The sequence below is a fragment of the Amphiura filiformis genome, chromosome 7 (genome assembly GCF_039555335.1).
Source record: "Amphiura filiformis chromosome 7, Afil_fr2py, whole genome shotgun sequence".
Classification (NCBI taxonomy): domain Eukaryota; kingdom Metazoa; phylum Echinodermata; class Ophiuroidea; order Amphilepidida; family Amphiuridae; genus Amphiura; species Amphiura filiformis.
The window spans coordinates 63,664,353-63,686,697 of NC_092634.1; the positions used below are offsets into that span (position 1 = coordinate 63,664,353).

At 37.2% G+C, this 22,345-nt stretch overlaps 2 protein-coding genes and 1 long non-coding RNA gene across 3 annotated transcripts in view; all 3 read left to right on the forward strand.

The window, feature by feature from the left end:
* LOC140157997 (uncharacterized) overlaps positions 1-17,274 on the forward strand; it is a 45,098-nt gene extending 27,824 nt beyond the window's left edge. The window contains 9 exon segments of the mRNA XM_072181246.1: positions 5,694-5,810; positions 10,360-10,461; positions 11,263-11,492; positions 12,926-13,015; positions 13,795-13,949; positions 15,178-15,335; positions 15,807-15,934; positions 16,347-16,430; positions 16,959-17,274. Coding sequence (XP_072037347.1) covers positions 5,694-5,810; positions 10,360-10,461; positions 11,263-11,492; positions 12,926-13,015; positions 13,795-13,949; positions 15,178-15,335; positions 15,807-15,934; positions 16,347-16,430; positions 16,959-17,006 — 1,112 coding nt within the window. The 3' untranslated portion in view covers positions 17,007-17,274.
* Positions 5,817-7,779, forward strand: LOC140156517 (uncharacterized). Its single transcript, XM_072179458.1, has 2 exons — positions 5,817-6,164; positions 7,610-7,779. Exons 1-2 carry the CDS (start codon positions 5,969-5,971, stop codon positions 7,777-7,779), a joined length of 366 nt encoding a protein of 121 aa, XP_072035559.1. The 5' UTR covers positions 5,817-5,968.
* A 5-nt stretch (positions 17,275-17,279) lies between the features above and the next one.
* Positions 17,280-21,814, forward strand: LOC140157458 (uncharacterized). Its single transcript, XR_011859683.1, has 2 exons — positions 17,280-17,368; positions 17,437-21,814. It is a non-coding gene; the product is annotated as an uncharacterized lncRNA (long non-coding RNA).
* The last annotated feature ends 531 nt before the right edge of the window (positions 21,815-22,345 follow it).

Here is a 22,345-nt window from a genome sequence, read left to right on the forward strand (position 1 = left end):
CCACTTGATGTTAATACGTTGAATCTGGTTAATAGTGGTAAGTATGCGGTAACATTAGAAAACAGTTCGGGTGAAGATTTGGTGGGTGACACAGGAAGTTGGCCTATTACAATATAGTGCGAGCATTCAAAATCTGACTGTGAAGGTCATGAAAATTTTTTTCTGGACTTCCGCCTTCCCCACATGAGTAGTGAATGGTTACCCTGCATTTGCAGTGCAGTAGAAACGACCCAATGACAACGAGAGAATTAAAATGCGGGGGAAGGTGAAAGCGCGGTAATGCAAGGTGCTCAGTATAAACATGTTGTATAACTCACTTTCTTATGTTGTATTTGGATGGCATTTGCACATCAAATTAAACCTGATAAAAGTACTTGTGATGCAAAAATCACAAAAATCATAATGCAAAAATCTAAAAATTGAATTTTTACAATATTTCCCTCAATGTGCTTGACCTGGTCACAAATGTAGTCAATAATTGAATACATGAATACAAAAGCCACGTAAGTCCATGCGAAGTTATTTTGAGAGAAAAACCCGTGTATCATTTTAATTCCTTCAGTTAGATTTACCTGGTCAATATGGTAAGTTTTACGTGCAAATGAGTGGATTAACCTGTATTAGGTATGACGATTAGCATTTCAGGGACTTCGTGGGGTTCATTTTAAAATGAGATTACCACTAGTAAGATAATACAAAATAAAGCACACAGGTATGTATAATGTTGATAAGCATTCTGCCATGTAATATAAACCACACACTTTCCTTTATTAAACCCATTTTTTGTTCAAAAGTCATTCTCTAGCAATGAATGTGTTACAAGTGGACTTTTATACATACTGGATTTCAATCAATGTGTTACAAGCAGCGTTCGAAATTTTGGTTGTCCGTTCGCCCGGGACAACTAAAAAAGTCGCCGGACAACCAAAAATACTGATTCGGTTGTCCGCCGGACAACCATAAATCTGTAGCCAAAACTCACCTTTATACGAGTATCTTTTAGCCGATGGTAATATTTAAAATGTGAAACTATTTTTGAATAAAATAAGCGTGAATTTAAACGTGGTTCCACAACCCATGAGCTGCGAACCTCAATCGCAGCCATTATCTGTTTACTTTATCGAGCCCTCGATACCGGAAAAAAAAGTTTATGCATCGGGGGAAGTTCAGTCCTTTGAGTTCGATTACAAGTCTGGATTACAAGTTACAACCATAAAAAAAAGTGCACCACTGTTACTGAATAAGCTTAATATAAAATGCATTGTATTATCATCTTGAAATTTTCAGAAGAAATCATGACCAATGTAGTAAAAAACACCCATAATTTGTAGCCAGTATCTTATAAATACCCAACCTTGGACATGTGCATCGGTAAATGTAAACAGCTGGTTTGGGCATTTTGACACACGGTCGGTCGTTCGAGGGCTAGCATGGGTCCCGAATCTGTCAAGCTCTTACAATAGTAAAATCATGTCTGAAGAAAAACTGGCTGTCAGCAAAAACCTAGGCAAAAAATCTGACCTCTGACCGTTGCTAAGTGATTGATGATATTATTATAAGTTTCAAGACACGAGGCAATTATAATGTGGATAAAAAATATTCAGATCAGATCAGTTTCAAAACACCCATTGTCTCTTTGGGGATTTCCCTATGAGCTCATGAATATTAATGAGGTATATTTCAATGGAGAATTTTATGCGTACATATTAAAATCTTGATTACTTGAAAACAATCATGAATTCTGACGGCCTTTAAGCATAAAATACGGCACAAACATGGATTTATTGATGATAAATAATTGATGAACATACAACTTGTATTTTCTTGGATATATTTGATTAGCAACAAGGTGAGTTTGGGGAAAGTGTGTGATGTGCATGTGTGAATTTGGCGGCAGTGTATGTTTTTAAACTTGCAACTTTAAGCTTAAAATGTTCATTAAAATTTCGGACAACCAAAAATATTTTCGGACAACCAAAAAAATTGTTTGAGGTTGTCCGGTGGACAACCTCAAAAAATTGCTTAATTCAACACTGGTTACAAGACTCAAATCATGGAATTGGGTGATTCTTTCATACATGCTATTTTTCACATGCTCAATATACATAGAGGATGAATTTGAGTTGTTCTTTCATACATATGACAGGCCTATGTATAGCAACAATTTCCCATGCTTAACTCAATTTGGCTAAAGTATGGACTTAGGTGGCTTTTGTATTCATATATTCAATTGTTTGATTTGAAAACAAAATAGTCAGATTTTGTTTTTGAATTGGTGGTTATGTGCATGTTATGATCAAACAGTAGATTGAAGTAGTGCATAGTACTGTTTACAGTGCATACAGGAAAGGTATTCACAGATTTACAGCCACCCACTAGGTAACCCAGTTATGCATACAGTGGAGTTCAGGTACTAGTATTTGATAATCCATGAACTATACAAGTTTACATTAGGCCGTTCCGATTTAAATCTATATACCCCCTGAATCTTCCACACACAGGGGTGTGAATATCAAATGGGGTTACCTAAATGGTTGATTCCATTTGAAATTCACATCCCCTTGTTTGGGCGATGAAGATTAATTCTTCCATGGGGGTGTATGGATTTCAACTGGAATAGCCCAATTTTTGTTTTGCAAACCGTATAGCGGGAATATTCTAGCGGGATTAATTTTTCGAGATTTTATTTGTACTGTGTGTTTCTTTTATTTGCAGTATAAAATAGTTACATGCTAAAGCATATAGGCCACAAAAATTTACGCTAGCTTTTAAATTTGCAGTTATGTAATAACCGCAAAATACACGAAAAATAAAACCCTGCAAAAATGTCACAGTAATGTTTTGATTTGTAGAAACTGTGCTTGAACAATTAGTACAATGGTGTCAAGGTTGCAATTCATATATATATCAGTTGATTAATAGTATGTAAACATAGCATGTTCAGAGAAGCATGGACATTTAGGGCATTGAATTGAGGTTTCAAAAGTCCTCAACTTACGCACCAAGTTGGGACATTCAGCTTATTATTAGAATGACATTGACATAGTGCTTCTAGATAATTGCTGTGCTAAAACTGCAAGTGAACTGAGTTTTAACTTGCTGACATCTTAAGGTAGTATGAACGGCTAATCAAGCTTGCAACAAAATAGCCACAACAACAAATTTGAAATGTGTATTAATTTAAAACTTGGAACAAACTAAAGACAAGTCTTCACTCCACCTATTTTTAGAGTTTCATAAAAATTTTACCATTTCTTATGTATTTCTTTATTTTTTGAAAATTACCTAAATTTTTCCACATTATAATTTTTTTTGCCAACATGGAATGTGCTATGGTTTCCAAACTTTCAGGGATGGTGTATAAGCTTAATATCTAAATTCTCTCGCCAGCTTTTTTGGATAAAGTGTTTAATTTTTTAGAAAATTAATTTTTAAATTTTTTATTTTAGGGAAATTTAGAAACACCTATAACTTAAAATAAAAACACTTAATTAAAAAAAGCTGGCGAGAGAATTTTCTAAATTTGATTACCTTTCATATGACACCTTGTTTGTTAATATTGGACCTATAGTTAGCTCAAAAAAAAAATTCTAGAATTTAGGTAATTTAGTGTTTCTAGAAAAAGTCAAGAAAATTGAAAAAAGTACTAACATTACCATTTTATATCTCCTTTGTTAAGGCCAATATCTTGGGAAAAAATCGCTGTCCTTCATTAAGTAGCATTTTTGCAATAAAATAAATTAAAAACCAGATTGATGCAGTGGGTATAAAGGAGAGAAAATCACATTTAAACAAATTATTTGTTTTCAAAAATTAAGCTGATTTGAAGAACTTGGCAACATGCCAAAAACATGCCGTGTGCAAAGTCTATGGGGTTTTCCAATCACAAAAAATTACATAAGTCAAAAACGCTCTGTTGGAAAAAATTAAAAATTGGCAGGTGAGTTTTTCTCACCCATCTCCACATTCTGTATCATTTTCAAGCAAATCTGAGCATGACACCATAGCCGTTCATACTACCTTAAGGGTGATCTTAACCCTAGAATTGCGGAAACTTGTGGGCCTCATAACTGCCAAATTGTTGCTTAAAGTATATAAAAGTACACATATTTAGAATGGCAGAGACTTGATGAATCCATCTGTGAGGTTAAATTTACACAAAAATGCTCATTTTTGGAGAAAATCCCCCCAAAACAGTTTTTTTTGGCCCAAATTTTGTTGGACCACGTAACAAAAAAATTCTTGAGTCAATTTTTTTGAAAATTAATTTTTAAAAACTAGATAAAAATATCTAGGACCTGTTTTTTGAATTTTTTTGAATTTAGACCAACTTTGAGAAATTTGCACCCAAAATGGTTTTGCCCCCAAATCTTAAAAAGCCTGATTTTCACTCAAATTTCAAATATTTTTGGTGAAGTTGATCAAAATTCAAGAAAATAAAAAAAGCAGGTCCTGGATATTTTTAAAAATTATAAAATTTGACCCTACAGATGAATTGATCAAGTCTTTGCCATTCTAAATATGTGTACTTTTATATACTTTAGACCAATGATTTAGCAGTTATGAGGCCCAAAAGTTTCCATAATTCCAGGGTTAAGACCATTCCTTCAGTGACAACACTCCCAAGTTTGTCCACATTGAGTGATACCTTGAACTTTCCAACACCCTGATTGTTAAGCCTTTGTGTGAACATGCTGACAGGAGTGATATTGACTGCCATTGTTATCTTATTACTATTGTTATTAGTAAATACTTGGTACTGCATACAGGGTTCAACATATAGAAAGGTACCCTAGGTTTATTTTCTTGTGTTCAAATTTAGAGCATGTTTGTTAGTATCAACTTTTGCCTTGATATATTTGTGACATAACAGTAACACAAGAATATTTTGATGTACAACAAATTTGTTAAAAGTTCTTGGAACTTGTGACAATTTTTTTTAATTTTTAGAAAATAGGCAATTCCAGTGGAAATCTATACACTCCTATGAAAGACATGACCTTAAACTCCCACTCAGGGTGTGTAGATTTCAAATGGAACCCATATGAAATTCTCACTCTGTATGTGGAAGATTAAGGCCATGTCTTCCATGGGGTGTATGGATTTCAACTGGAATGTCATATTGAAAGGAGATAAGATGTAGTAACATACATGTAGCACCATGCAGGTTCAACTCCCAAAAGGAGGCAAGGAGGGGGAACTTTTTTACTATTAGTATACTACAGTAGACCTCTTAGTGTCCTCTTTATACCTTGTTCAGTTTATAAATGGTTTGCTACTGCGCGTGTCAATAAAGTCCCTACTTACCCTCGCCTAAATTCACATAAGCGTGCACCAGTCACGCATTATGCAATGCGCTCATAGCGTAAGTGCTGTCTGTGGTCACAATGATACGAACATGGACTAAGGAGATACAGACAAACTCCAAGCAGTCAAAGTCTTAGCATCACCCGATAATGAGGGCCGATTGTTCCATGAAATGAGAAGGCAAAACTGCAGACACTGCATGATCGAACGATCGGCCCTCATGAATATGCGTGAATTCACAGCATACAATGCACGAGGACTTTGACTGTTGGAAAATAGTCTGTATTAGTCTTTGGATACAAGTCTTACCATTTACAAACTGAACAAAGTATTATAGATCAAGTGTAATAGTATTCATTCTTGTCCCCAAATCCAATGCCCTACAGCAAACAAGAAAGGTCAAAAGGACAAAGGTCACCAGGATAAAGGTCACCATGGAGGAGCCAAGCCAAAAGATGGTCAGAAAAAGACATCCAGTAAAGATAGCTCTAAAGATAGTAAAAGTAAGCATGGCACTAAGAGCACAGGGACTAAAGGGAAGCACGATGATGCACTAACTACTGCACCGACTAAGACTAACAGCAATGTTAGCGTCATCTCCATATCAAGCGAAGACTCGGACGAACCCACCGTCAAGGACCCATTCTGGGAGAATCTATACATGGGAAAGCTGACCTTTGAAGCTGGTGATATGTATTCTAAAGTGAAGAAGCGTAGAGCATCGGGAGAAGATAGACCAAAGGCGAGCAATGCTCCAAGAGCACAGAGTGATGCTCCAGCAGCACAGAGTAATGCTTGTGAAAGTGTAGATAATAGCTTAAGCGTTGACAAGTTGCTTGAGGAAGTAGAAAAGATAGGTAGGTCATTTGGCCCTGTGTTATAAACTGGGGTACCTAATTTTGGGGTACCTAATTTTGCTTTACATGTTCGAAATTGTAATAAGTTCAGAGGTTTGGGGAGATATGGTAAAATATTACAAAGCAGTGCATACTATTTAAAATGAGACCATATTTGTATGATTCCATGAAGAATAGATTGGTTTCCGTCATTCCCATAGACTTGGTACACATTTAGTGATGCACCAATCCATCCTAGATCTGAATCTAACGATCACCGATCAATTTTGTTTGCTCGTCCGATCTGATCCCAATTTGTACCATACCATATATAATACGTCCTACACTCCTATGGAAAAATTAACTAGAGTACCCACTATAATCAGCAAATGATGGACTGATGGCAACATAGTTCAACAATCAACATTAAAATGAAGAAAGCGCTACCTCTGATAAACACCTTGAAATAATCAACTTTTCTGCTCAAATACGACATGCTAGGATAAGGTTAGGGTTACGGTTAGATTCAGATTTAGGATTAGAGTTAGGTCGTGTTTAGGGTTAGAGTTAAGTTTAGATTAGGGCTTAGGTTATAGGTAAGGGTTAGGGAAAGTTTATGGGTTAGGCTAAGAGTTAGGGTTTATAACTAAAATATTGGGGTTTTCAGACTGATAACCTTTCGGACCGTCGACCTTTAACCAATAATGTAACATATCCACCTTTAATATTAGGTACCCCAGTATATAACACAGAACTAATTAGGACCGTCCTTTAGATTTGTCACCACAAAGATTAGGATTAGGCTTGTTTAAATGTTTTTTCTTTTGCCCAAGCACATGGACATGGACGCTCATCTTATTAACTCTATATTTTTTTTGTTCAGAGAAACCTTTGTTTCAGGGGTAATAATAGGGGTAATTCTGGGGTTGCAGAAATCAGATTTCTGCAGAAGTTTGAAGACCAGTTCTTCTGGCAAGATCTCGAGTGTCAAAAATTGCTAAACATTTGCTTTTTTTTTCGTGCATCAATTTTATAACCTACACACTTTTTTTTATTTTGGAAATGCACAAAGCATATTTAAACATGTACCTGGTTTTAGTGTGATACTAATCTTGACTGCGTCGGGCTATTCCAGATGAAATCCATATACCCCCTGTGGAAGACATGACCTTAATCTCCTATATAGGGGGTGTTGATTTCATATGGAGTCACCCATTCAGGTAACCCCATTTAAAATTAACACTCCCTGTGTGGAAGATTAAGGTCATATCTTCCATAGGGGGTGTGTGGTTTTCAGGTGGAATAGCCTATTTCATGGAATGCATGAACTTTGAACTTTACTGATGGAAGGGAATACAAATCAACCTAAGATGAGGTTGTACTTTATTTTGTAGAAACCACACAAAATAATTAAAAGAAAGTTGCTTTGTAGTACTCATCCTAACCTAATGCTAATAACAATTTAGGTAAGAAGCATGCTGAGAAAGCAAAAGTTCATCGTAAACACAGTGACTCCAGTAGCAAGGTCAAAAGTCATCATGAGAAGTCAAAGGTCAAGAAAAGCTCTTCAAAATCAGGTATCCCGATTCTGTTCGACAGTCACCTGTTTCAAAATGTGGATGTTGAAGTTTATTAAGAATTAATGGTTTGAAACAGAAGAATGACAATTTGCATCTGACCTTCATTTCTTTAAATCGACTGCTCAGTGCCAGAAGTGGGTAAGTGCAATAGCTGCTGTGTGTACCTTACATTGTAGATGAGTACAATATATTGTGTGTAAATTGCCAAATGTTCACAGGGCAGCTATTGCACTTACCTACTTCTGGCACTGAGCAGTCGATATATATTTTGTAACAGAACCTAGTGGACAAATTGGGCTATTCCAGTTGAACTGGAGCAGCCCACAAAATTTTCATTTTAGTAGGGTATTGCCAGGACTAATTTATAAGTTTGAACGAACTCAAGAAGTTTGTAGCTTGAATTTGTAGAGCTAAAATTCCAGACTTTTTCTGAAAATCCAGACTTTTTCTGAAAAAATACAGCATTTGGTGATGTCAGATGTGAAATACTCTTTCTGATCAGACTTGTATTCTTTGTTTGTTTGTTTGTTCAAGCGTGTCTGTTTGTTTGTAATTTCACACCACTTTGGTTAATATTTATGATAATTGCATGACGCTTCATCTTCATTATTATTATTAACTTTTATTTGTTATACTAATTAAATTGCATGTTTTGTCTTAATAATTATTGTTTCAACTTTGATCGATTACTGACTTCATATACAATTTTACTTTTCAGGCACCCAATTTGTTTCAAACATTTACGTTGTGCAATTTGAAATGTTGTATTTATGTCTTCATCAGCAACTTGTTATAATTATAACTGTCATGACTGTTGTATGTTGATATTTTTAAAGTTGTTAATTTGTTACTATTTTTATCAAAAAATGTTACCACATTTTTAACAGTATTTACTCACAAACTGATTTTGGACCAATCCATTTAAAGTCCACACTATACCTGTGGAAGACTTGGAATATCTTTCACATGGGAGTGTGAATTTCAAATGGAATGAACATGTTAAGCAGTTCCATTTGAATTCCATACACCCTCTGAGAAATTTTCAACCTGAATCTTTCACAGATGGAGGAGTTAGTTAATGTGCTAATTCCATTTGAAATTCATACTCCCCCTGTGGAAGATATTTCCAAAATCTTCCACAAGGGGAGTGTAGATTTCAAATTGAATAACCCATTTAGAATACCACATTTGTTAAAATGATAATTAAAAAAAAGTGTATGTAACACAATCTGATCCAAACCAAAGTTGGTAATGAATATTCATGAGGTGACGTCATTGGTAATGAATATTCACGAATGAAGATGACGTCGTTGGTTATGAAATTGGCAAAAGAAAAAAAAGGGAAAAAAGAAAAGCGCAGTGATTTATAGTTTGTTCCGCACAGGCAAAATAAACCTGGCCAAAAGTGTCAAAATTCTAGATAAATATACTCTAAATCATGAACTTTCTGTGAAATTTTTCTAAAATATAGACTTCAAAAATCAATTGTAGAGGGGTGAAGGTTTTCTTTTGATTAAATGAAGATTTCTCTTAAACAAGTCTGCATTTGGAAAACTTGCACCCCACAAAAATCCTGGCTATGGGCCTTCCTCATCATCATTCACATTGCTAAAACATCTACTAGTTTACTTAGTTTATTATATCATGTATCTTTTCTGTATAATACATACTAATTTATGCAAATTATGCGGAGTCACTAATGTAGTTACATCCATTGTTAATATGTTGTAAAACATTTCCACTTTCATGTAGTATTTGCAGGTATCTTCAGCAATATTCATTTATTAATATTTTTCAATTTTGCTTTTATCATTGATATTTTGTATAATCATTAATATTCATAATTCATGTTTTTAATGACAGTTAACAGTTTAATTCACATACTTTTCAATATTCATGTAGTCATGGATATTTTATGTAATCATCATTATTCATAATTCATGTTTTTAATGACAGTTAACAGTTTAATTCACATATTTTTCAATATTCATGTAATCATTGATATATTATGTAATCATCCATATTCATAATTCCATGTTTTTAACAACATTTTAATTGGTTTCATCTGTTAAATCTTATTTGTGACCCACAAAGTACAGATCTTGATGAGTCTCACTGCTAAGGGAACAACCCAAAAGGTTTAAGTTTTCATTTTGCGCAGTCAGTTTTTAGAACCACAGTCCTTCAAAATATTTTGTAGTTTTTTTGTACGCATAGGATTTATTGTTTCGATGTTTGAATCCACTACTAAATCAAACCACAAAACTAGTGAGAATATAATCACGTAAATCACAAAAAGTGACTGTTTCTAACCCTTTTCTTCGTCAGACAGCTTCGCAAATCTTTTTGTATGTTCCCTTATTGATAACAACAAGGATAGAGTTTTGTCAAGAATCTATAAATCGATTCTCGCAAAGATTCTCGTAAACAAACTGTAAATCAAACTTGATTCCCGTAAACTTATTATGCTTACAAGGCCAGAGATTGGCGGAGAATCAAATGCTTCTCGCAAAAAAAATGTTGCAAGTATCAAGTTTGATGATTCTCTCACTGCGATGAAGTTTTACTCCCGGGCACAGTTTTGGCCTAATGTTAAATCTAACGGAGAGATATTGTTGATATTTTTGTTGCTGCAGGGAGTTCCGATTTTGAGTTTGAATTTGAGCAGGAGTCACCTGATGCGGGCTACCAGTCACCAGGCAAGGATGAGATGGAGCGCCTGCTTTTTATCTCTGATGGTAAGCCACTATATTGCATTACTTTACCTGATCCACAACATGCTCATCTATCAGTGCACAGTTCTTTAACCCCAATACATTTGTACATTCATTGAATGACCTTTGAAAATGTGGGTACAAAAAACTCAACCTCTGCAACTTGAGGTCAAAGTTTGTACTATGATCGTTTAATTGAGGTTATTGATTTATGCCACTGGAATGAGGCCATTGTGGTCCATAGTGTTATAAAAAATACTGAAATGCATAGTACATATCGTCATAATGGGCTATTCTAGGTGAAATCCATACACCCCCTATGGAAGACATGACCTTGTCTTCTACACATTGAATGTGGCTTTCAAATGGGGTTACCTGAATGGGTGACTCTCATATAAAGAGACACAGACTGTCCACAAACAGCCAAAGTCCCTGTGTTTTGTATGCTGTGAATTCTCGCATATTCATGAGAGGTAAGCGTTCGATCGTGCATGTCTAACAATCACGCCAGCATTGTATGCCCTCGCATACACGTGATAGAGTGTTGCACTTCATGGAACGATTGGCCCTCATTAACGGTGATGCTAGGACTTGTTTGTGGATAGCCTGTATCTCTTTAGTTTATGGTGATTCCATTTGAAATCCACACCCCCTGTGTGCAAGATTGAGTTCATGTCTTCAGTAGAGGGTGTATGAATTTCAACTGGAAGAGCCCATTATAGCAGGGTCTCCATTGAATCACATAAAATATTAGCACCTCGTAAAAAAAATGGCGGAAGAATTAATAAGTATTAATTGTATCATATTTGTCTTCTTTTATTCCAGCTGATCTTCTGAGAGCTGTGATAGAAGGCAAGACGCACATAGTGAGGGCAGCATTCAAGATGAACATCGCTCTCAATCTGGAGCAGCCAGATTCTAATGGCGCCACTTTGCTGATGCATGCGTGCGTCAATCGGAATGAAGAGATCCTAAAGCTGCTGATTGTACAGGGGGCGTCAGTCAACGCTTGCACAAAAAACGGCATCACACCGTTAATGTATGTCTCGGAACAGGTATGTGACCTGGCTGGTTTTTAGTACCCTTGTGATATTGTTTTGAAACCTTCGGGGTTTTGGGATTACTGTATATGACCTAATGGGGTATTCCTTTTGAAATCCACACTCCCTATGGAAGACATGAATGTGATTTGCCACACAGGGGGTGTGAATTTCAAATGGAGTCGCCCATTCAGGTAACCCCATTTGAAATTCACACTCCATGTGTAGAAGATTAAGATAATTTCTTCCATAGGGGGTGTATGGATATCAATTGGAATAGCCCAGCTCCAGCAGACGACATCTTTTGAACTCTAGCAATAGTGGTGTGATGACACAGACTTATGGTAGTGATAAAGGGGACAAACCTGCATTCACTGGCCAGAATGCCCATCTCTTTTTCAAAGCAATTGGGCCAGACCACAGCAGCTAAAGGGAGTATCCCATTATGCTTTGTGGTACCATAATAAAACTAAATGTGTCACAGAAAATGTGCACAAAATCCCTCACTTCAACTTTCAATTACTCGCTTAAATCAGGGGAGCTTAGACTTTTGTTTGAAAAAGTATGACCCTTGAAGTATTATGAAACTATCCATAGCTCTCAATATCTAAGTGCGGCTCTTGTTTATATTTTGTATACATTTGCTATGGAGCAAGCAGATATACTGCAATGCATGATGGGATACTCCTTTCAGCTGTTGTGGGCCAGACTGTTCCATATAATGTTGCTGTGGTGGATTGCTTCACACAGCGAGTCTGTTATCTTCCCGGCATTGAATAAAGCCGGTACCCATTTGTACACCTGGGTTTGGAGAAACAGTTTAGGGTGAAGAGCACAGCAGCTGAAGGGAGTATCCGTATCCCATCATGCACTGCAGTGTATCTGCTTGCTCCTTAGCAAATGTATACAAAATACAAGCAAGAGCCACTTAGATATTGAGAGCTATGGATAGTTTCACAATATTTTATGGGTCATATTTTTTCAAACAAAAGTCTATAAGCACCCCTGATTTGAATGAGTAATCGAAAGTTGAAGTGAAAGATTTTGTGTACATTTTTATGGCATGTGCAGTTCTATTATTGTACCGCAAAGAATAATGGGATACTGTGAAGATGGGTGAAGAGCCTTGCCTAAGTGCACCACACATTGATGCAGCAGGGACTCAAACTACCTCATGAGTCAAAGTCTTAGACCGTTGCGCCATGGTATCCTGTATTATGATGAGGTTGGGCGGTTTCTCTTATGTAGGAGTCCTGACAGGCTTGCTCACCCGAACAGCATACCCCGTAGACCACTCCACTGATCCTACCCTTGGGCTGCTTGTTCTTGGGATGCACTAAAACTACCTCATGAGTCAAAGTCTTAGATCGTTGCGCCACAGTGCTCCTATTATGATGCTTATGACGTATTATTATGACTTACGATGCTTTCATTTTGTTTGTGTTTAGGGTAATGCAAGTGCTGCTGGTATTTTATTAGAGGCGGGTGCATTTGTTAACTTCAAACAACCAGCTACTGGTGATACAGCGCTGATAAAGGTAAGGCCATGTAAAGAAATCTCACGAGTCGGGCTCTTTAAAACCACATAGTAAAAGTGTGTGTTTACGCACAAGTTTTTCCACATGAAATTTACAATTTTTTTAATTTGGCTAAAATCATGGGAAAAATCATCCGTGCTTTGATTGCTTTAGCAAAATTTGATTGATTAAGAATGATAATTTCAACAACAAAAAATTTGGAATATTTTCAAAATATGATTACGAAAAATCAACATTTTAAAGCTTTCAGTGATATGAAAAAGAAAAAAAGGTTCTTTTTTAAGATAATTTATTCAAACACTAAATTATAGGCCTGTATATAATTAATAGGCTGTGCAGTTAACTTCCATTGTTAATGAATGCCCTATAAAATTGTAAGTTCTTCTAAGTTCATGTAATGGGTATACCATTGACATTAAATGCCAGGGAATTACAATATTTTGCTTTATTACAGCTATCAAGTTTTTATAGTGACCATCCCAGCCTATCGTATTATTACCCTAAGCACACTGCACTGACAGGGGTCCCTACCACATTTACTGTATATACTTTCCTTTCCTTCTTTCCAGTGTCCTAAACACAAATCTGATCATGTGCCCAAGAATAAGAGAGAAGGGCATGTTGTGGCATACCATGGTAGTAATATTATTATGGTAAACATAACATGTTGGCCTATTGAAAGAAAAGGTAATCTGGTATGATCATGTGCTGCAAGAAAGAAAATAATATGAAAACATTCTCCCATTAAATAAAGTGATGATTTTATTCATTAATTTCAGGCTAGTAGAAGAGGTTACACAATGGCGGTGCAGGTCCTACTCGATTATGGTGCTAACTGGGCCTTGGCTAATGTCAACAACACATCGGCGGAGAATTTTGCTAGGCTTAACAATCATTTTGCTGTGCAAGATATTCTCAACACATATATTAAAAGGTAAGCTATCAGCGAGCGTCCAGAAATTTTCTGTTGAATCATTAGCCAGCGGTTGAAATCCATACACCCCCTGTGGAAGACATGACCTTAATCTCCAAAACAGATTTCAAATGCAGTTGCCCATTTCCTGTGTGGAAAATTAAGGTTGTGTCTTCCATAGGGGTGTATGGATTTCAACTGGAATAACTCATTTTGAAGCAGATGACCCTTAATGATGGCTCCATTTGAAATTCACACTCCCTGTGTGGAATATTAAAATCATGTCTTCCAAAAGGGGTGTATGGATTTCAACTGGAATAACCCATTTAGTAGCAGATGATCCTGAATGAGTTATTCCATTTAATATTCACACTCCCTGTGGGGAACATTAAAGTCATGTCTTCCAAAAGGGGTGTATGGATTTCAACTGGAATAACTCATTTAGTAGCAGACGATCCTGAATGAGTTATTCCATTTGAAATTCACACTCCTGTGGGGAACATTAAAGTCATGTCTTCCATAAGGGGTGTATGAATTTCAAATGGAAGAACCCATTTTGGAGCAGACTACCAGAGTGGTTAGCTCCATTTGAAATTCGCACTCCCTGGGTCGAAGTTTAATGTCTTCCAAAGGGGGTGTATGGATTTCAACTGGAAGAACCCATTTTGGAGCAGACTACCCTAGTGGGTAGCTCCATTTGAAATTCACACTCCTGTGTCGAGATTAAGGTCATGTCTTCCATAGGGGGTGTATGGATTTCAACTGGAATAATCCGTTTTTGTAGCAGACAACCTAGAATGAGCTATTCCATTTGAAATTCACACTCCCTTTGTGGAAGGTTGACTTTGTGTCTTCCAAAGGGAGTGTATAGATTTTGACTGGAATAACCCATTTTGGAGCAGATGACCCTGAATTTGTGGCTCCATTTGAAATTTGCACTTCCTGTGTCGAAGATTAAGGTCATATCTTCTATATGAGGTGTATGGATTTCAACTGGAATATCCCATTTTGGAGCAGATGACCCTGAGTAGGTGGCTCAATTTGAAATTCAAAATTAAGGTCATATCTTCCAAAGGCGGTGTATGGATTTCAACTGGAATAACCCATTTTGGAGCAGATGACCTTGAGTAGGTGGCTCAATTTGAAATTCACACTCCCTATGTGGAAGAATATGTCTTCCATCAGGCAGTGTATGGATTTCAACTGGAAAACTCACATTCTTCACATTCTCCCCACTTTATTTCCCCAGAATGACAAGAGAGCTAGAGTTGAGTGTGTCTCAGTACATGAGTGGAACAGCGGAACTGGTGAAACCGTTATTTCCCCTCCATTGCATCCGTGTCAGGGAGGCTTGTGAGCACAACATCTACCTCTATCATGAACTCAACCAGTACTCATATAGACAGGGTAAGTTAGTGTCACGGGCGAATGGGGGTAAGCAGGGGGCGGGGTGCATTTGTAATTACCTGCAAATGAGAGCCTACATATGGATACACACATCGCAAACGAGGACACACCTCCAACCGTGGACGTCCTCGGTTGCATGGATATAACCAGGGCATCGCAAATAATGTAAAAGTGCATTTAAAACGGGTCCACATTAAGGGGGTACAGGATGGGCCTCGGTTGAATAGTAAGTGGTCTGGTGTGTGTGGGGTAGGTCCACGGTATAGCCCTGCGGGGCAAGATTTTGCCATGGCATTCCCCGAATAATACCAACCCGACCCGACCCGTCATGAAAAATTTGGAACAAACCTGCAAAATTAGGGTCGTATTCTTTTGTACGTAGGTCGAGTGAGGACAAACACTTTTTTCTTGGCCTTACAGTTATTTGCAAGAATTAAACAAAATTTATTTTCTTTCTTCCGATCACTGAAGGTTTTGGAAACCTGCTATTTCTAGGTCATGCAAACATGGGTCCTAGTGACTCCAATTGCCGACTCAGCGGACCATGTTTTGTGCGTGAAGCGTATTTAAATGGACAACTCCTGCCACAACTGAATCAGGTGAGTGGGGGCAGTATATAGGCTGCCATCTTGTTTTGTCAGGGGTAGTGTTTGGGGAATGAGCTATTTCTAGGTCATGCAATCGTGGGTCCTAGTGCCTCCAAATGCCGACTCAACGGACCATGTTATGGCTTTAAAGGTAGATTTAAAACTGGTCAACAACACGAATATTGCAGAGAAACCATTCTCCGTCATCAGCGGTGTAATGCTGTTGATAGACTGACTGGTAATTCTCTAGATGTTTCTAGATGTTGACAATGTTATGTCTATTGACATATTACCAAAAATGACTTTAAGAGGACAAATGTACAGCGATGCAGGGACCATGTTATGAAGGGACTTTACCTTGATGACTTCTTAACTCTTGAAATGTTCATTAACCAATATTTATTTGCATATATTACATTTTCAGGGAAGTAACTTTATAGTATCTCTACCACTGCGCCATGGACACAACCTTATCAAGATCAGAACCATCCGAGACCCATACACAAATGTAAGTCAATATAAGGGCCTAGAAAAGACCCCAGAGGCACACCAGCCCTTACATTGTGCGTAAATCAATGTAATTACTTTCAAGTATAAAAGAAATCATGTATAACCTTGAGATAAGTACACAGATTTGCACCTATGACAGTAAATGGAAATGCAATGGTTTGTTTATGGGGAGCAAATTTCCGATTAGTATTACTATTTAGGTACTGTGCTACAGCAGTAAAATCAAAATAAATGAATACATTACCAATATAAGAACCATAAGAGAGGTTGTGGAATCTGTGTGATTTTACGCAAGGGATATGATGTACAAACTACTCGCTTCTATTTCCAGACATTTGAATGTCTTCAGCTGACAATTTCAATTGGACCTGGAGACTTTCTGAATCTGTTTGTTATATACAGACCAGGTTCTTCAGTTATAAACAAGACCCATACACAAATGTAAGTCAATATGAGGGCCTAGAAAAGACCCCTGAGGCACACCAACTCTTTAATTTGGGTCTAAATTGTTGTTTGTCTTTTTCAGGTGATTGTGTTAGTCGGCGGCTATTCTATGCAGGTACTCATGCCGTGATGAGGGGGACATCAACTCGTACTCACTGCCAGTATTAAAACTTTTTTGACACCATAGAATAGAATGTCTCCAATTATCGGCAAGTATCACCACAACTCCACGATGGCGCACCCACCAGTGATAGCCCTAATCGGACGATTTTGGGCCCGCAACAAGTAAAAAGATGAATTGCACTGACCAATGCACTTGATATCATTCCCATCCTGAAATACCAAGTTCACTGATGACACAGAAGAGTTCCAAGCTGTGAACTAAGCACATGTGTATTCGAGTTATGATTGTGTGAGCAAGTGGATAGCCGTTTGTATGGAAGCGGATTAATTCGGATTATACTGTATTGTACGTTAGAAGTGGAATGGGAGGTCTACACTGAAATGGAAGCGGATTAATTCGGATTAAACTATATTGTACGTTAGAAGTGGAATGGGAGGTCTACACTGAAATCGCACTGTAAACAGTAAGATGTGACGTAACGCAGGAGTTTGATGTGTTTCGATGTTTGTAATTTTTGTCGTCATGAAATGAAATAGCTTTTGTTACCGAAAAAAGAAATGAAACTCGTAAATTTAAGCTTTTCTAGGCACATGTATGTAACGTTGGTGTAAATCGAAATGGGCTATTCCAATTGAAATCCATACACCCCATATGGAAGACATTACCGTAATTTCCCACACAGGGAGTGTGAATTGTAAATGGATGACAGACTCCATTTGAAGTCTTCACCCCCTGTGTGGGAGATTAAGGTCATGTCTTCCATAGGGGTTATATGATTTCAACTGGAATAGCCCAGTACTCTTTGTCTCCTATTTCTGCCCTGTACAGCCCTAATATGATAAAAGGGTGTATCTTATATTTCATTATTGGGCAGGAAAAAACACCTATGTGTCATTGGCCCCTGAACATGTTTCCAGCAAAACCTCCTATGTAACCTTTTGGCAGTTTTGTTTTAAACATGTTCAGGGGCCACAATCACATACGACGCTTTACTTCACTAACATGTTACTTCCTTTTCTCACAGCTTTGGTCAACTTTTCTCAATGACCCTCACATGGTAAACACATGTAACATGTATAGACAATAAGAGGAATATACTTTCTTTTAATAAAGTGTGTGTCATACACTACAAGATTCTTATTGGGGCCGTCTGCACAAGTACACCGTCTCCAAGGTACTTGGCTGGTACTGTGCAGTACCAATGTAGTACCAGTGCAGTACCACTGCTGGTGAGTCCTGTACAGTAGCAGCATTGGTACTGTGTAGGTACATCGTGTGCACCAGTCAGGTACCGTTGGCAATGGTGTACCTGTGCAGGTGGCCGCAATAAGAATCTTGTTGTGTACGGTTAACCAACCTATGGCAAAAGACAGTAACAATGTTTTAATCTCTTTACATGTTATAACCTTTTTCCATGTGGGATAAATACAATTATTAACCTCAATCATGGCGAACTGAAGTAAATTGCTATGTGGTAAATAGACAATTCAACTTTTTACCATAATCTGGCTGTCCTACCTCTTCCCCAATAGTTGTTAAAAGTAGAGGTGTTTTTCAAGATCCACTTCACTTGTCTCAGAGATTTTTTTGTACTTGATGAAACAAAACTTGTTTCAATGATAACTACACATATGCTGGAATTCATAGAAATAAGTATTTTGAGGCTTATTTTGTAGACAAATTACTGAATATTTGCCCTAAATTTACATTACTTTCTCTGCCCTAAACCAGGTTTGATGAATAATTACATAATAATGATGTAGATGAAACAAAGCTCTTTGGATTCAAATTTCTGCACTGTTTTAAAAAAAAAATTCCCAGAAGTGATTTTATAGTACTAACTGCATCTTTGTGAGGTCTTAACTGATGAATTAAGGGCCTATCATACTTACCAGGTGCAGCGTTTGATTAAAAATCGCTGGCAAATCAAACACGGGTAGTGTTTTCGCAATCGCTACCAGCGTTCACCTACCAGCGTCCAGTCGTGGATAGCTTCCACTGCCACTGTCAATTTTATAGAGTGCACATGCCTTTCTCACAGTGAGTTAAGGGGCCTCCAAATTTTGGCTTGGGCCAGTGCCCCCAAAAAGGTAAATCCGACCATGATCACACGAATAAATTATACCAGCTAAATTAGAACTGTAGAAGCACATCTGGATTAGTGCAAAAAATCCAAAGCATTGCAGAATTTTGAACCAAAAATAATACCTACATTGTGTGTAAATTACTGTGAAAGTGGTAATTTTTGTGTGTGTAATTTTATGCGCTTTGCCGATTTTGAATTACATTGCTTTCGCGATTTTGAGTTTTCTTACAGATACCTATACATTAAAAGAACATACTCGCATGTTTTTATTTTCACGGTAGCTGTGTTGCGAGCGAAATGCGCGAAAATGAATGTACCGCAAAAATGTCCACTTTTACAGTATATTTTTTACAAATTGAGTTCTTGTGTAAGCCTTATGATCCAATCCATCATGAATATTCACGATCACCTTCCATATATGGCAAATTGCCCAGGGATTCATACATATTCATAGATCATTTTATACAAGATTATAATCATTGCCAGAAGTATATATACTCTGATTATATAGTACCAATGCCACGGTGCTAACGGGCTATGTTAAAATCCATACACCCCCCTGTAGACATGACCTTAATCTCCCACACAGGGAGTGTGAATTTCAAATTGGGTTACCTGAATGGGTGACTCCATTTGAATTCTACACCCCCTGTGTGGAAGATTGACATCACATCTTCCATAGGGGGCGTATGTATTTCAACTGGAATAGCTAACATGGAACATCTCAGAGGATTTTTGATACTCGCATATTACTCGATTATAACTCGATTATTACTCGATTACAATGGCTGCTATCGATTAGAATCAAAATTCAGGGTTTATAGAGATTATTTCTTTTATTTTAACTCAAAAGTTTGATAAGAATAGTATAAAGTTTAAATTTGGTTATGAAATATATTAAAATATGTAACTAAGTACTCTCCCATAATATTACTAGGTCATTTAGCGATCATTTTAGTACCGGTATGTTTAGCATTATAAGAGCAACGTAGAACCTCAAAATCAAACATTCACTTCCCAAAACCCAACTTATCGATGTTAGATAGATTACAAAATCAAGTAGATTCGTCTTGAGACAATCTTCTCTCATCACCATCAACCCTGACTGTATATCACTTCAAGGAAAAAATAGCCCAGTTTGAAGTGTGTGAACTATTTTCCACCAAAAGAGTTCAAACAAGCTGCGACATGTTTTCTGTCAAGCAAATTTGAGATATTGAGACTTTTTTGTCAGGAGGCAGTTGAGTATAAAACAGGCTAACCGGGAGTAACCGGTGGGTACAGACTACAGAGTGCTTAGAGCCTGCTTATTTTTTCCCTTGTGTAATCACTTTTGTTTTAGAGATGGCAATTTATAATTGGAAGGATAAGCACACACTAGTGAACTTTTGGGAAACTTCACATATATCTTCAATACGAAAGGTCAACATTTTCATTTGATGGTCTGCTTTTCATCTCAGATACATACACATTAGGTATATATCGTTATAGATTGATAAAGTTTACTTCAAGTACTGTTAAATATCAAAAAATTTGATCATTTGTATTATATCGCTAATTTCAAAGAATCAAAATTATCTGATATTAGAAGGACATTCCCCGTATTCAGAATGTGTTTGATGTGCTCTCAGGTCCCACAAAATACTGTGTGAAGGTTGGTGACCTTAAAGGTTCAATCAGATTTAGCCATAAACACATTACTTTACAGCATAAAGGTATTATATTTTTGGATAATATTATTGATTCACTAGGAAGTGCTTATCCTCAAAATATAATTGTGCCTTTGAAACAAGAGTTAATTATACCAACAGTAGTATACATGAAGGTTGCAGGCCCATCAAACTGTCTGCAATTTGCAAAGTGGCCCTCGGGTCCAACAAGTTTGGTCACCCCCCTGTATGATGTATTTAAGGCTATTCCAGTTGCAATCCTTACACCCCATATGGACGCCATGACCTTAATCTCCCATACACGGAGTGTGAATTTCAAATGGGGTTCCCCCGAATGGGCGACTCCATATGAAATCTACACCCCCTGTGTGGGAGATTAAGGTCATGTCTTCCACAGAGGGTATATGGAATTCAAGTGGAATACCCCATTAAGGCTCATTCCTACTTCACTGCATTCATAGTGTATTGCGTTAAATCACCCGTAAAATTCCATTACTTCATTTGCAACTTGTGAAAATGACTGCAGGTCAGACCAGGTTACCATATGTGACCATCCATCTCAAACCGCTCGTAAAGTCGGCAAATTGAATTTTGAGTTACAGTCCAAAATGTGCATAAAGCTTGTATCCATAATGTACCTAATAATTGTCCTACAAGTTTCTCATTTCAGTCCAGTCATATACCAATCTTTAATCCTATTGTTGAAGAGGATAATAAGCTTATACTTATAGTAAATAGCTTTAGTCTTTGTTTGCTTTTGCTAAATCCTGTTCAAGTGGTGGGTTAACCAACAATTAACAATGAGAGGACATTCCTGAACCTCGTTGACTTGGGGATGATTTGAAGTGACCGCCAATTATGACCATTTGATATTTAATACAAGCAATGTAGAAAAAGAGATATATTGTAGCACCAAAATAATGTACCTTTTTAATGAAGAAAACAAAATTGACCAGGGGCCGACTTTACGAGCGTTTCGATGTGGATGGTCACATATGCACTAGGTTGCCATGAAAATATTGTATTGAATCAACACACACAACCACTGCAACACCTTTTTTTTCAACCTCACTGCAGTAACATTGCACAGTGTGGATTGAAAATGCCTGTTTTTCACACAGTAGGCGATTCCATTTAAAGTTCACACCACCCTTGTGGATGATTTTGGAAATACCTTCCACAGGGGAGTATGAATGATGAGTGGAATGAACACATTAGGCAGTTGCGTTTGAATTTCATATACCCGCTGAGAAAGATTCATCCTGACTTTTCCACATGGGGGGGGGGGGGGTGGTAGTTTTAGATAGAGTTGGTTAATGTGCTAATTGAATTTGAAATTCACACTCCCTGTGTGGAAATTTAAGGTCATGCCTTCTATAGCAGTTGTATGGATTTCAAACAGAATAGCCCAATGCAGTGGTAATTTTCACAGCTGCAGCACTGCAGATGCGGTAAAATATGAGTGGGCCTTAACTCCATCCAATATAATTATGCAAAGGTGAGAAATTAGGTAACACAAATCTCAGGATATGACAATCAAGTGTCCTATACTACAGTTACCTCATAAGAACATATTACCAATGTCATCA